The sequence below is a fragment of the Anser cygnoides genome, chromosome 3, assembly GCF_040182565.1.
Source record: "Anser cygnoides isolate HZ-2024a breed goose chromosome 3, Taihu_goose_T2T_genome, whole genome shotgun sequence".
Lineage (NCBI taxonomy): Eukaryota > Metazoa > Chordata > Aves > Anseriformes > Anatidae > Anser > Anser cygnoides.
Window position 1 is genome coordinate 51,102,447 of NC_089875.1, and position 16,173 is coordinate 51,118,619.

General features: G+C 39.0%; 1 protein-coding gene across 10 annotated transcripts in view; it reads left to right on the forward strand.

Moving 5' to 3' along the window:
• The window catches only part of UTRN (utrophin), a 375,635-nt gene that overhangs the window by 317,157 nt on the left and 42,305 nt on the right, over window positions 1–16,173 (forward strand). For all 10 annotated transcript variants that reach the window (XM_066994161.1, XM_066994162.1, XM_066994163.1 and 7 more), the window contains 2 exons: window positions 5,235–5,436; window positions 12,083–12,168. In XM_066994161.1, coding sequence (XP_066850262.1) covers window positions 5,235–5,436; window positions 12,083–12,168 — 288 coding nt within the window. The remainder of the gene's footprint in view (window positions 1–5,234; window positions 5,437–12,082; window positions 12,169–16,173) is intronic.

Below are 16,173 nucleotides of genomic sequence, written 5' to 3' on the forward strand. Positions count from 1 at the left end.
TCAACCTGCCTTCACAGAAGAGGTGCTCCAGCCCTCTTCTTATCCTCGTGGACTCATTCTAATACTTCCATGTCCTTCTTGTGCTGGAGGCCCCAGAGCTGAACACAACATTCCAGATGGGGTCTCACAAGAGCAGAGCAGAGGGGCAGAATCACCTCCTTTGCTCTGCTGGCCACGCTTCTTTTGATGCAGCCCAGGATAACGGTTGGTTTTCTGGGCTGCAAGTGCACACTGGTGGTTCATATCAAGTTTCTCATCAACCAACACCCTCAGGTCCTTCTCATCAGGGCTGGTCTCAATCCATTCTCCACCCAGCCTGTATTTGTGTTTGGGATTGCCCCAGCCCAGATGCAAGACTTTGCACTTGGCCTTGTTGAACTTCAGGAGGTTCACGCTTGCCCACCTCTCAAGCCTGTACAGGTCCCTCTGGATGGCATCCCTTCCCTCCAGCTTGTCAACTGCACCACGCAGGTTGGTGTCATTGGCGAACTTGCTGAAGGTGCACTCAATTCACTGTCCATATTGCTGACAAAGATGTTAAATGGTACTGGTCCCAGTACCGACCCCTGAGGAATGCCATTCGTTACTGATCTCCACGTGGACATAGAGCCATTGACCACAACTGGAATGCAATGATCCAGCCAGTTCCTGTGATGGAACCAGTGAGTGGTTCATCCATCAAATCCATGTCTCTCCAATTTAGAAGCAAGGATGTCACATGGGACAGTGTTATATGTTTTGCACAAGTCCAGGTAGATCACATCAGTTGCTCTTTCCTTATGCACCAATGCTGTAACCATGTTGTAGAAGGCCACCAAATTTGTCAGGCACAATTTGCCCTTAGTGAAGCCATGTTGGCTGTCGCCAATCACCTCCTTATCAAGTTTGAGATATTGGATTCAATGTCTTACTTTCAGGGAAAAAACAGAACCTGTCCTTTGAAAGACCGTCTGATGTTATTGAAAGAAAAACAGTATTTCTTTGGCACAGCCTAGAGTTTCTCTTTGTGAGAGGTACAGTTCCTTCCAAAGCTATAGAGTTACAGAATTCTGTAGGTTGGAAAAGACCTTCAAGACCATATTTCTGTATATCAGTGTGCAGGGCGTAAAATATGTATCAACATATACCTATAAAACAAAAACAGAGCAAGAAAGCAAAGTAAAAGTCTCCTTAGGCATGCTACTCTCAAGAGAGAAAAGTGAAAAAACAGACTGCACATGATGGACGCTAATCATGCTGCCTATTCCTGACAGGCATATGGATGCTCTAGCCACCTGTATAGAACAAACTTCACTTTCCTAATGTCTAATATGCTTTGAGGAGGAACATACTTCCTGCCCTTGCTTATACAGCAAATTATACCAATTTCTGTAATAACTGCAATAGGTAGTTCTCCTCATTCATAGATTTCAAAAGTGCCCTACTATCAGAGTGAATATTGTCTCCAGCTTCAGAGGGAAGTGGAAAGAGGGAAGCAGCAAAAGGTAAAGAGAATATTCTGGTTTAAAAGTGCCAGGAGTAAAACTGTCATCTCTACAGATCCAGTCTGCCTTGTTATTTATGAAGCTGCTTGCTTGCTCCATCTCTGTCTCATGAGAGGGAGACTGAGAACCTGCTTTCCCTCATCACAACAGCCAAAAAAATCTTTATTATGTGTGCCTATTTGACAAAGCATCGGTTTAATTTGTGAGAGCACAACAATGTGGGCTTTTAAGAAAGATAATATAGATTATCCACAAAGCTAAATTCTACAAGATTTTTGTCTCTGAGCAGGCATTCGCTAATATCTGGCAGAATTCTAAGACCACCTTGAAAAATATAATAAATGTTACTTTTTTCATTGTTTGCTTACCAGATAATGTCTTGTCCAGGAACAGGTGAAATTCCCTTTAATTGTGATGATTCTCGACCTGTTTCTGGTACACGAATGGCTGCTGGGATGACCAAAACACAGCCTGTGCTAACACCTCTCTGAGGAAGGGGAGAGTGATTAAGCACCATCTAGTATTCTTTTCTTAACTTTTTTTTTGTCAGTGGCTTTCTTTTAAGGTAGGGACAGAGTCATCTTCTGTGCTCCCTGCCATTCATTCTCTGGTCTGAGTTACTTTAGTCTTCCATTTTATTTCCCATAATTTTAACTGTTGATTTTTAAAGGTGTTTGGATGCATAATGCCTCAGAAAGGCTTATGAGCTAAGGCAGTGAAAATGTCAAAACAAATCACTAGAAAATGAGGTCATTGTAAAATGTAGAACATGACAAATTGCTGTCACAGCCGGTGTGTGTGTAGCTGAAAAGGTCTTTTGGTGAGAGCTCCAAGGGCACAGCTGAAGAGGCATGCACAGTACCACTTGCACGTGATGGATTTTGACTTTGCAGTGAGGACTTGCAACACAGTGTTAGTACTATACGAGCAGATTCAGAAGTAAGTAATTTGACAACTGTGCTTTGGAAAACTTCATTGATGCAAAGTCTCTCTTTTATTTTTTTGCTCTTAACTAAGTGTTTTGGGGATGCTCTTCTTCCCTCCTGCCCCTTTAAAAGTACGCAAGTAGAGTCATATTTCATCTTACTCTGGTTTTGGAACATCAGATTCTTGCAGAGACTAGTGTATTTGTGTACATACCTATGTGCGTTTAGTTAGTAGGAAGCTGAGAAAGGTAGCAGGTTGGAAAGAACAAATTCTTAGTCTCTCATGTTATGTGGGGCAGACATACAGCACTTTCCCACTGTGACGCAATAAGAATGGGGCCTGAGAGAATAGCCTGTGCTGCAGTTGTACAGAACAGCTATGTAGCACCAGGCCTTGACAATATTTTATTTTTGTTCAGCAGACTTCAGATCATTGTCAAAAAATGATTTTGCACCAGATACTGAAGTGTACTATTGGAAAGGAAAGAGGGAACAAAACCACCATGTATATTCAGAATGCTGTCACTGAGCTCCTCTAGGTGATTTAAAGCTTAACAATGCCGGTAGGAACATCAACTGCACAGGGCTAAGGAAGGAACAGCAAAGCACACTGGACTGAAAGAGAGAGTTGTGTAGACTTCCCTCAGCCAGCCAATCTTTTGCAGGAACTCTCATTAACAGGGTTTTACTAATACAAAAGTTTCACAGCAATGCCTCTCTGTTTTCTGTGGGGTTACAGCAGCTTCAAATTTGCCACTGGCAGCTGCGTGTCATTAGTTGCTTCTGAGTTTGTCGTGCTCAAACCGTGCTGAATGATGGGGTTTCTGTTTCCCGTTTTCCTTTGGGAAAGTCTCCACATTGCAGAAAGGAAAGACGTAACCTTTACGGCTATTTGTTGCTTAACAGGATTGTTGGTCGTTCCGCACCAACTCAAACCAACGTTTGAGCAGGTACAACAGTACTACAAAAAGGTGCTAAAAGCTGTGTGTACAGTTGGCTTCGTGCCAGCAATGGCATGTAAGTCTCAAGTTAGCGTTTTCCCATCTGCATAAACACTGTTTATTTTAGAACTTTTAGAAATTGAAATGTAATGAGAAAGTAACCCCTCTTTACATCAGACCAATTCAGGGGCTCTGCTAGTGTGTAGCCCTTACTGCTCGCCGCAGGGTAGCTGTCTGTACCCAAAGTTCATTTGGCCAGGTGAGTGCTGAAGTAAGCAGGGATAGTCGTATTTTCTTCTGGTTGTTCTCCATGAATGGTGTCATCCAAAAGCATTAATTTTGCTTAATTTGCATTAGTACACCAGCAGAGTTTCCTTTTAGTATGAAAATACTGAAGGTGCCTTTCCCAGTTCCTTTGGCAGAAATGTGAATATGACATCTTAACCCAGCAGATCAAACCCAGGAGATGAGCTAAAAAAAGAATGATATAAACAGCAAACAGACGTCCATCCTCCGCAAGTCTGATGCTGCAAAGTCAGAGTAGAATCTATAGTTGTCAATGAGAGGAAGATGAGGTACTGTCACTCATTTTATAGTGACATTAGGAAAGGTAGGTAGAGGAAGTAGGACTGGGAATGTAACCTTCTTTTGGCCTATAACCTTATCTTTTTGGTAGATGCTCAGTGAATTCTTGGCAGAATTGCTCCTCGTAGTTAGTGTTAGCTTGCTTCTGCTTTTTTTCAGTTTGCACGTATTTTTCGGTCCAAGCTTGACTTACCTGATTTGCACAGGCTGCCCTTCTGGGGTCATTATTAAACGCTGTTGGCGCAGAGCAATTTACAACACATCTGAGATTGTCATGTTTCATTTCATTTGAGAAATGACATTTATATGTCATTTATTGTGTAAATGCATTCCTGTCTCTCCAGAAACAGCTCCTTATGAACTCAGAATATACTTCTTATTCTGTGTTCCAGAAAGCATGCTGATATATATATATATGAACTTTTGTTTGTTTCTTTTGCTAAAGTCCTCACTTATGTCAAAAAAATAAAAAGCAACACTGAGATTTTACTACCCTTCAACTTACATTATTTTTCCTTCTTTTACACCAAAATAATTTTTTTTTCCACATTGTTTTGCAGAAGGAATTAGAATTGCTCATTGACAGCTTTTTATTTTCACAGTGCCAAAACCAGATTTTCACAATCTCACATTTCCATGTGGATTTTGAGGCAAAAAACTCATCACCTGTAAAATGTCCCTAGCAGTTGCTATGGAAAGTATGCTGTAATAAGGAGATGGAAATATATTTTGTGAAAACATATCACTTAGTCTTCTGGAAAATGAGAAGAAATTTCACTGTGTTCCTTCTCTGTGCTTTCTTTCAAGTCTTCATTTAGCCACTGCTGTTCATTTGATCAGGCCTCAGCACATTCCTACTGCATTTTAGGGAACATTTCTTCCTAAGAAAATGATTTGCTTTACGTTTAATCAAAAGTGATAGTCATTTAATGTGATTCTGCTTTATGGTAAATGCAGAGAATTCTCTAAGTCTAGTGGAGTCTAGTGGGCTCCCAATGTGTGCACATCTGAAGTTAGGATCCTCTAATTATACCGATGACTTCAGTTTTTTAATGTTCTGCTGAGCTGTGCAGTGTCATTGTGGTATTCTTGTTGATTCATTTTTTAAACATATAGTATCAAAATGCTGTTGACTTCTAACAGAATGTTTTTTCACTATAATTTTACTAAATGAAAGCTACTTCTTGGCTAAATGTCTGCAGTGTTTACTACACTATGCATGTGAACAATTACTGTGAACGCTACGCTCAGGCTTCTGTATTCATGCTTTTTTTTCCCCTTTAACTATCTGTTGTTAGTGGACCTGTTGGACCTGAATACAACAAGTGAAGTTTTCAAACAGCACAAATTGGGTCAAAATGACCAGCTCATTGGCGTCCAAGAAGTGATCAGCTGTCTCACTACCATCTACAGTGGACTTGAAGAGAAACACAAAGATATGGTTAATGTTCCTCTCTGTGTAGACATGTGTCTTAACTGGCTGCTCAATGTATATGATAGGTAAGTAACAAGCTTCTATTCATGGTACGAACCCCAGAAATTTAATGGTGCATTAACACAGTATATACCATAGAAACAGAGTTGGTAAGGTTAGTACATGTCACATACTCAAAATGCTAGCCCTATGGGACTGTTGTACGTATTTTTCTGAGTTAGTCTCTGGAGGAAGTGTTTATGATGAAAAAGATAATGATGCAACCTTAAAAAGTTCTTTTCTAAAAAGTCATATTTTTTGATAACTTTGACTCTGTAAAGTGCATTGGCTTGAAATTAGGTATTTCTTACACCGTCCTGAGAGCAAAGCTTTATTTGTAGTAGTTACTATTTTTGTTTCTCGAACTGATCACTTATCCATTATTTTTTTCTTCAGTTTACCTTTGCTTCCTAACTTCAGTTAGAAATCTGTTGTTCAATCAGTTCATTTTTAAAATGCATACAGTAAGCAACAAACCTTTTTCTTTCAATAATGTTTCCTGTTGCTCCCATTTCCCCTTGATTATTAAGTTGAATGCATTAGTGTAGTTAATTCTTCAAGCTGATGAAAGACTTCAATCTTCATTCAAACTTTGAAAAACGGAAGATGAAGGCTTTCTGTGATAAAATTACCTTTTACAGTATGTTTCCTTGCTTCCCTATCAAATCCATTCAAGAAAAAAAAAAAGAAATGCTGAAAGAACACGCACCAATTTTAAACTGCCTTTTTTTTTTTTTTTATTGGCCTTTAGGAAAGAACTAATTTGTCTCTTGGCATTTCTGTTGTTTATTGCATTGGTGTTATATGTATACAATGTCTCAAATCATTAAACTGCCTGCAAAAAGCATCTGTTAGTTGCATGCTATTAACCTGAGATTTAATTACCGATTCACAGATTAATGACAAAGTAGGAAATTCTTCAGACTTACCTACAGATGTCTTTGTCCCTTAAAAAGAGCCAATTTATTTTTAGAAATAGTAGACAAGCCTGTTGTGTTCTGGTATTTTCTGACACATCAGGAATGATTCATTCTTCAAGCACAGTAGAGGAGATACACACATAAATTTACTCAGTGACTTTTACTTCCTCAAGGACTCAAAGGTTGTTCCAGAAAGCAACATCTGCCCAATAAAATGTTTTGCGATCTTAAAGCTCTCTGGGTTGATTAGTACATATATATATATATATATATATATATATATATTAATAAAGGTAAAAATAAGTGCTTTGCTTTTTTCCAATATGAGCCATGAAATAAATTGGTTGCTCAATTAACTCATCTGTCCAGACCTATGTTTAAATTATCCAGAAGCTATCGCTAGTGGTTATTGTTCTGGACTATATACTGTCAAATTTTCTAAAATGTCCAATAAAAATGGACTGATAACTTTCAGTACTAATGGGATAATTTAACACCCCTTGAAATTAGTTGTTTCAGTTATTTTAAAGTCTGTCATATATAAGATATAGTACATGTACTAATTGCAGGTGATGACTCATTTCGATGAGAATTACCCAGTGTCCATAAAGAAACTTCTATATGCATTGTTCTTTTAACCTCTTGCAATGCTTATCTGAGTTCTTCTATTTCAGCTTCTAAATTTTCTTGATTTTTGTGATGTTAGGATACATTTGATAGGAAGGGTAACTATGGTATAGCACATATGCTACTAACCTTTTCTATGTCATCAAGGCTGTTTTCAATGATCGTTCTCTATGGTCCAGTCTTGCCCTGAAGCATTACAACCGTTATCTACTGTTGCACTAATATACCAACTTAATGTAGGTATATTGTAACAAATTCTAACACTGTGGTGAGTTAATATCCCGGGCCTTACCTGCATGTTAAGTTCAGCAAAACCCAGACTTGTGAAAACTGAGGATATGGATGAGAGACCTGCTCAGTCCTTATTGTGTATTCCTGTTTGCAATCTCTTATACTTAATCTTATCCTCTGTCTGGCAATGCTTTTGTCATCTGGATGCCTCCTGTGTGCAACTATCCCTATCATTGTTTGCCCCTTTGTTCACATTGGTTCCATACTTACGTAAAGTGCTAATGTTTTAATGTCTGGCTATACCATCACAATGTTACAGAATACTTGCATACCATTGTTGGTAACAAAGGTCTGGTACTCTTATATTCAACAGAATAACATTAATTATATCCTGAGTAATATGCTTATAAATTACGGATTTCACAGACCTCTGTTTTTACCATGGTGTAGACTGCATTTGCCTGTCAGAGAAGTTTCAGTTGTTTTTCTCCAGTGCTGCTGAAAAGCAGTATAAAACAGTGAGTTAGGATGTTGTTTAGAGAAAGGAATAAAGTCTGTGTATTTATGGAAATATTTATGGCATATTTATGGAAAGTTTTTGGAGAGTTTGCAAAACTCATTTTCCTGGAAAGACATTCCTCCAGGTCATTTTAACCCCGCATTAATGTCTGTTACTGAATTTCGTAGGTTTTTGAGGAAAAAAAAAAAGGGTACTTTTAGGATTTTAGCAGTATGCTGTTTAGCAGCTGAGATGTTCTTCTGGCTGAGTAGAGCTGAACCATATTGTGTGATTCCCAAGTGCTTCACACAGCTTGTGCCCCATGTAGGGAGGCTGGGATTATATGCCCTGTATAGTAAGTTGTTCAGTTCTTTGTAAAGTGCAATTGCTTATAGTTTCAGCAAAGGAAATGGCAAGCTGTGCTTCATATCTCAGATTTTCATGGGACTATTGCTTCTGTTATTTTTGTTACCTATTCTTCCCCTATTTCCTCTTCTGTATCCTCTAACTCCAGTATCTTCTGAACTAAGACATAGGGTAAAGGCATTCTCCCTTTCTCTTCTAACACTAGCCATTTTTTGCTCACCCTTTTTAAAACTCATTTGCGTATGGTATTTAAGATAGTAAGAGACTTTTTTTGTTGTATAAAGCAGTTCCTTAATATTATGTGCAGCTGTGTGGGATCTCTGAAACAGCTGAATGGTTGGTTTGTGCTTGGGTGGAGAGTCCAAACCATGCAACAAAGTTGGTTGTTAATTGTGCTCCGCTTTCTCCAGCCTCCACCTGTGCAGCATGGCACCCTCCCATGCTCCTGACCATAACCTCTTTTCCTTGGCCAAAGGATACAGTTACCTGATTCCTCACTAAGCTAGTCCTCTCTGTGGTATATGCCTTCAAGGCACTCTTCCTCCTACCTGGACAGAAATTATGTATAACTTTTTTTTTTTTAATGCAAATTTTGGCAGGTTTAAAAGTTGAGTTAATTCTGGGTTCTCTGCCAGCTCCTTACATGAAATGAAGGTGCAAAATGGGGATCATACCTGACACATAGCCCAGAGCCTGCCTCATACACATGTACATTCAATAGAATCACCTAGAAAAAGAGGACTTTTTTATTATTATTCCCTCCTTCTTCTTGTCTCTTACCACTCCCTTTTCCCACTAAAAATAAATAAATAAAAATTCCAGTTTGTTTGAGGAAAAGGAATGGCACTGTTGCACTATAAGGGCAATGAATCCATTGACTGAGGCTGGAGAGCTGATACATCCAGAGGGATGAAGGGGCTTTAGTAAACATGAACGGTGCTTGTGACAAACAGCTATAATATTTTTCCCATTTTTACCTGAAGACAGGTCAGAGGTCAATAATGTCCCATTTTTATACTGCCTGTCATTATTGTATTGACTGAGAATGGGCAACTTGCTCTGACCAGTTAATAAATGTATAATGGTTTGGATTTTCCTTCACCAGGATCAGAGTGAAAAATATCTGAGCTGCTAAAGTGGTCTTACCAATTGACTTTGCAATGACAAGCATGCTTGTATTGCTATAAAGTGTATCTGAATAGTGTATAGACATTTAATACTCAACCAATAAATTTTGTATGAATTCAAGCTTTAAACTTTCCTAAACCGTTTGACTGTAAGGGCTTGATTTTTAGATATTTGTATACACAGTACAACTAGACAGTTGTGGGATTCAGAGAGACCTTGACAGGCTGAAGAAATGGGCCAAGTTCAACTAACGTAAATATCATGCTTCCCCTTGGGAAGGAATAACCCCATGCACCGGTACTGGCTTGAGGACGTCTGTCTGGAAAGGAGCTTTGCAAAAAAGGCCTTTGAGGTCCTGGTGGACACTAAGTTGAACATGAGCCAGCAACATGTGCTTGTGGCCAAGGCCACCAGGCTCCTGGACTGCATTAGGAAGGGTGTTGCCAGCAGGTAGAAGGAGGTGATCCTTCCTCTCAGCACTCGTAAGGCCATGTGTGGAGTGCTGGATCCACCTCTGGGCTCCCCAGTAAAAGAGACATGGACATACTGGAGAGAGTCTGTTGAAAGGACCGTGAGAATGATTAAGGACTAGGAATACCTGATGTATGAGGAGAGGCTGAGAGCTGTGACTGTTTGGTCTAGAGAAAAGACTCAGGGGGATCTCGTCTGTGTGCAGAAATACCTGCTGGGGGCAGTGGAGAAGGTAAAGCCAGGCTTTTCTCAGTGGAGCCCAGTGACAGAACAGGAGGCAGTGGGCACAGGCTGAAACAGACTCTGCTTAAACATATAAGAAAAATACTTTTTTATTTTGAGGGTGATCAAACAGTGGCACAGGTTGCCCAGACAGATGTTAGGGTCTACATCCTTGAAGATATTCAAAATCCAACTGGGACATGGTCCTGAGCAACTTGCTCTACCCTAGTCTGCTCTGAGCAGGGGTATCAAAACAGATGACGTCCAGAGGTTCATCAGTGATTTTGTGGCTCTGTAAGCTGGAAAAACTTAAATCACTGAATTTGAAGTGTCAGTGCTACAAAGTCTGTAGATTTGTTGGGAGCTTTTTTTCTATATATATATATTATTTATTTTTTGGGGGTGGGGTGGGGGGGGAATGATTTTTGTGGGTGTTTATTTTTGTTTTGCTGTATATAGGATTTCAGTCCTAATATTTAGTTGTTTCCAAGAAAAAGGCTATGGGAAAACATGCTGCTCTTCAACAAAATGTAATAATTCAGGCTTTTGAATTCTGTTTATAGTTTATCAAGGAAATGCTTTTTATGCATTTTTTTTCAGTCACTTTAACAACCTGCTGAAATCTGGAGAAGTTTGAAGCCTCGGCATATATGCCTTGACCTTTAAGCTGCAGAGTTCTCCTGAGCTTCTACCTTTGATAAACAAATACTCTAGTCAGTCCTGAGTTAAGTCAAACCCAAATAAATGTTCTGCTTTGCTTTTCTTTTGAATACAAAGTTAAAGCACAGACAGCCATACACAGGAAAGAATAGTGAAAGAACATTATCAAGGTTGCGAAATGAACCATTAACGAGTTAGGGTATGCCAGAATGATGTCTTGTCTGTGATTGAAAGAGGTAATTTGAAGCTAAGCTTGAATGTATAAAATAGGTGGCACTTTTATAACGTTCTGGAAAATTGGGTCCCGATTTTCAAGCTAGGCAGTAAAAGTAATGGGCACTTTTGATTAATTTGGCAATAATTTCTCTGTACTTCTGTTCCAACTTGTGGAATAGAGAAGATAATACCGTCTAGTCTCACAAGACTAGGTGATGGTTGTGAAGACAAATGCATTAATATTTGTAAGGCGGTTAGGTAATTTACGGAGAGCCCAGGAATAGATTAATAATTTTGTATTCAGTGCAGCATTTGTGAAGTAAATCAGACAGCAGAACATATGTTGAATGGGGAGGACAGAAAGAGATATCTAATAACCACTCCAGAATTAATTAAAGGATATATCACTTTGCATGACAAAAAGGACCAAACTAATGTTTGGGGTGATATTAATTTTAGTATTATCTTACTTGCTGGAGAAAGACACAGCTAACCTTAAATGCAGGGGGTTGTGTACAAACGTATACAATTTAACTACTGTTTTCATGACTTGTTTGCTACGTCTTATCTGAAGATAAATTGTGTGGTGTTTTCTGGGCTTTGAAAACAGAAATCATTACATCTCAAGTATGCTTCTTGCACTGATCTTGAAATTTAAAATTGTCCCATTCCGTATGCCCCAGTTTTATTGCTTTCATATCTGTTTGAACAGTGTTTCTTGCAGGTTTAAAATCTCTTGCTTTGATAGCCATTTACCTGTTCTCAAGTTTGCTTAAGGTTTGATTAATGTTTCTGGAGGTTTGCGGATTTTTTTTCATGTTGGACAAGATGACCCTGAAATCATGTTCCTTAGAACAACTCCACATCACCTAATTACTGCATGTGGTTGGCTGTTTGTTTGCTGGAGCACATGTATATCAGAACGTTTTAAACATAGAAGGAAAAAAGGAAGTGGAATAAATTCCTTTGACATGAAAACTTGGTTTTATATTGTAGTCCCTGTTTCCTAATGGGTTTCTTGGTGCATGCTCATGTGCATTATTTCTGTGAATATCACATTCTTAAATCATGTTGTGTGTTTTACAAGAGCTAAATGTCAGCCCTTTTAGAGTAATATGAACTTGAACTGTTTTGACATGTAAACCATTTAGTAGGCAAGTTAAGTTTTTTGTAAGGGAAGCATTCTTAATGTGACTTGCAGTGTTAATTTGTTTTGACGTATGAAGTAGAACTCACCAATAACTTTGCATTTTGAATAGACTTATGTTGAAATGAAATAAATAATAAAAAAAAGCAACACTGTATTACATTGTCCTATCTTTATAATTTCAGTGGCCGAACTGGAAAAATCCGAGTGCAGTCCTTGAAAATTGGCTTGATGTCTCTTTCTAAGGGGCTTCTGGAAGAGAAGTACAGATGTAAGAATGTATTTTTTTAAATGCTTGATTTATATAATTAGAAGTCTTGTATAATAATAATGTACATTGTCACTAAATTTGCCGTATAACACTTGTGCCTGTAGCAAGACTGTTTCCTTATGAGTAAGCAAAAATTGTTGTTTTCATAATCACAGAATCATTGAACTGCTTGGGTTGGAAGGGACCTTAAAGATCATGCAGTTCAAACCCTCCTGCCATAAGCAGGGATGTCAACAGCTAGATCAGGTTGCCCAGGGCCTCATCCAACCTGGTCTTGAACACCTCCAGGGATGGGGCATCTACAGCCCCTCTGGGCAACCTGTTCCAGTGCCTCACCACCCTCTGAATGAAGAATTTCCTCCTAACCTCTAATCTAAATCTCCCTTCTTTTAGTTCAGAACCATTCCCCTTTGTCCTATCATTATCTGTCCAAGCAAAAAGTTGCTCCCCATCTTTTTTATAAGCCCCCTTTCAGTATTAAAAATCTGCAGTGAGGTCTCCCCAGAGCCTTCTCTTCTCCAGGCTGAACAACCCCAACTCCCTCGGCCTATCTTCATAGGAGAGGTGCTCCAGCCCTCTGACCAACTTCGTGGTCCTCCTCTGGACCTACTCCAGATCCATGTCCTTCCTGTGCTGGGGGCTCCAGACCTGGACGCAGCATTCCAAGTGGGGCCTCACCAGGGCAGAGCAGAGGGGGACAATCCCCTCCCTTGACCTGCTGGACACCCCTCTTTTAATGCAGCCCAGGATGCAGATGGCCTAGTAAGATTGATATCCTTACTGGAAAGTATCAATGTCAGTTATGTATTGTCATACTGCACAGCATTACGCTTCTTCCAAAAACAAAGGAAAATGTAGCTGTGTAGAAGAGCTAGAGTCGTGGTCTATTTGACTAATTCTGTTCAACTCTGATTTAAAAAAGCAAACAAACAAACCATATAACACCTCTTTTTGTGTATGTTTTTTGGGGAAGAATCAAGCAAGTCAGTGTTGCTTGGAACAGTCTGATATGTCTGATAAGCAAATAAATAAACCTAAATCCAGCAATTGTATTTTCTGGTCTATGAAAAAGATGATTTGAACTCTGAAGATAGTTTTTGAGTACTTGTGCTTACTGCCAGAATTGTACAATGAAAGTTTAAAATAGATTGATTTAAATAATCTCACAAACTGGAGAAATACTGAGTAGTATGAAAATACTTGACAAAAGTAATTGCAGGAGCAGAAGAGAATTGAGAAGCTTTGTGGCAAAACCTCATGACAAATACAGGAGAAGAGATTAAGCAGTTTATAAGAGTATCACAGGTGATGGACAGTTATATATTAGGCACAAAGTCTTAAAATTGCTATTCTTTGCAGTAGTTGCTTTACGCATTTAGGAAAATCATGTAAAATGTATAGCGACAGTATTTGCCATGTATTTATGGAGCTCTGCAGCAATTTCTGCCTTCCTTAGAAGTGTTTGTAGGTAATCTTGTAATCCTGGTAACTAACATTGAGCAAAAGTACAGGTGTCTTATGCATTGAGGCATATGAACTAGAGGCATCTGAACTAGAGTCCTTACTAGGAGTTTGCTTTTTTAATTTCTTTGTCATTTGGCAAATCTGTTAAGTAGTCCATAACTAAAAGGGCTTGGGGGCATACCTTTGTTCAGTAATGATAATTCAAAAGGTAATTTGCCACTCAGTGCAAAATAAAAAGGTTTTCTATGATACAAGATTTAGGCTGTGGATAACGGAATGATAGCTCTACCAAAAGAGGATTGAACAAACAAACAAAACAGCTGTGAATAAACTCTCTTTAAATGGCTGCCATTAATCAGTTAGTATACTTACGGTTACCTAGCACAGACACTGATGGAAATGACTGAGTTGGATTAGCTTTAATATATTTGCTTTGTGTCTTGCAGTAAAATAAAAGTGGCAGCAGATTTGCATAGCCCAGGTTAACAGAGTTGGCTCTTTCTTGCAGGTTGCTGTGAAAAATCATAGAAAATTAATGCAGAAGAAATCTCAGGAGAGTTTTGTGCCAAATGATCGTAACTTAAACTTGAAATACATCTGAAACTGAAATAGTATCTTGGTCTCCTAAGGCAGAGAATTAATAGTCAATTTATGCATGCGGTTTTTTGTTAATCCTGTTCTGATCAGTGTGCCAGACTTTGATACCTTTAATGTATTGTTAGCTTTATCGTCTCTTTCCTGATGAGCCATGGAATTGCCACAAAGCAAAATACTTGCTCAGTGTGAAAGAAAGTCTGTGGGAGAAGGAAGAAAGTGACAGTATTATGTATGGATTGTGAGCATGCGGTGGGAATGCAGTCAGCATTTTGGGTGCTCTGGCATCACCTGTGTCACAGCCAGACCTTTGGTATTAGCTCTCTAGTTTGTTCAGTTTTTATCGCCCCGTACTAATCATCTACTGCTGAGAGATCTTGATATCTGTTGAGTGCTTTCAGATCCTCTAGTGAAAAATATAATGGAAATGTTAAGTGTTTTCAAGAAATTAAGGAAAAGTCACTTGAAAGGAAGAGCAGTACCCCAAATATGCGTGCTTAATGTGAATTTTCTGCCTTCTGACTTTTCCTTTCTCAGAGCAGTTCCTGACATTTGCTTCTGCTTTTTGGCTACAGTTCTTCTAAGTACTTCTGAGTCTTTGACAGTCCCAGGCTTCTCTGTGCAATCATTGTAAGATTGTGGTTGGAGTCATTTGTAGAGCACAGACCATGCCAACCACACGTTAAACATTGTAGTGCTAGAGAGGCATTTCTTCTCAGAAAGCTGGTTGTAAAATAGGCATGTTTCTTGTTCAGAAAACTTTTGGATGGGACCCTTCAGACATTTGTAGACTGCTTAACCAGCTATCTGCTTGAGGGTTTTCTCAGAGATCAGACTTTCAGGGGTCGATTTGAAGAAACATAATTTCTGGGCTGCTGAGATATTAGGTTTCTGAAATAATATGTAAACGGGGTGATAATTTCAGTTTATCAGTAAAATTGACCTTCTTTCCCTCTTCCTTTTTTGGGGAAATCAAGCTTTTTTTTTTCTTTTTTCCTTTTCTAATATCAAACTTTTCCTATTTGTGTTACGTTTTTAGCAGCCAGTGTTAGTCACAAGTTATTGACCAACACTTCATTTCCAAAATAGGTAGATCTTTCCCATTTACACAGTTTTAAATCCATTTTGCCACATAAATTTTTCTTAAGCTTATTTTTAGATGCTGCATTGCAGGGTTGACATGAGAATGAATCTTTAATTAAAAAAAAAAAGGAAAAAGAAACTCATGATTAATTTAGGAGAAACATTGAAGCCTCAATTAAAGAATGCCTATTCTAGAAAATGTTTAAAGAAATGAATCACAGAATCGTAGAATGGCTTAGGTTGGAAGGGACCTTAAAGACCATCCAGTTCCAACCCCCATGCCACGGGTAGAGATGCCAACTGCTAGATCATGTTGCCCAGGGCCTCATCTAATCTGGTCTTGAACACCTCCAGGGATGGGGCATCCACAACTTCTCTGGGCAACCTGTTACACCCTCTGAGTAAAGAATTTCTTTCTAATATCTAATCTAAATCTCCCCTCTTTTAGTTCAAAACCATTCCCCCTTGTCCTGTGCATTGCCTGGGAATCATGCTTAACTTCAAGCACATGCCTGGGTGCTCCTGTGCATAAAAATGGACCTGTGAACGTAGTTGAATTGCAGTGAGCTGATTACATCTCTGGTTATAGAGCAAATCGTCTAGGGCCTCTTCTGTTTGTGAAGCTCATGACCTGATCTGAATGTATCCATATTGTGTTCTCTTTAGTCTTCAAAATGGGGGGACAAGTGGGAGTTACTTATTGGAAACAACCCCTGAGTGACTTTACTTTCACATCATTCCTGGTGATTTTGGGGGTGAGAGTTAGCAGACTTTGATTTGAGAGCATGCCAGGTACACTTTTAACAGCTTAATGATGCAGGCGAGAGGGTTTTGGTGCCTGAGCCTAGGCTGTAGTGCACTGTT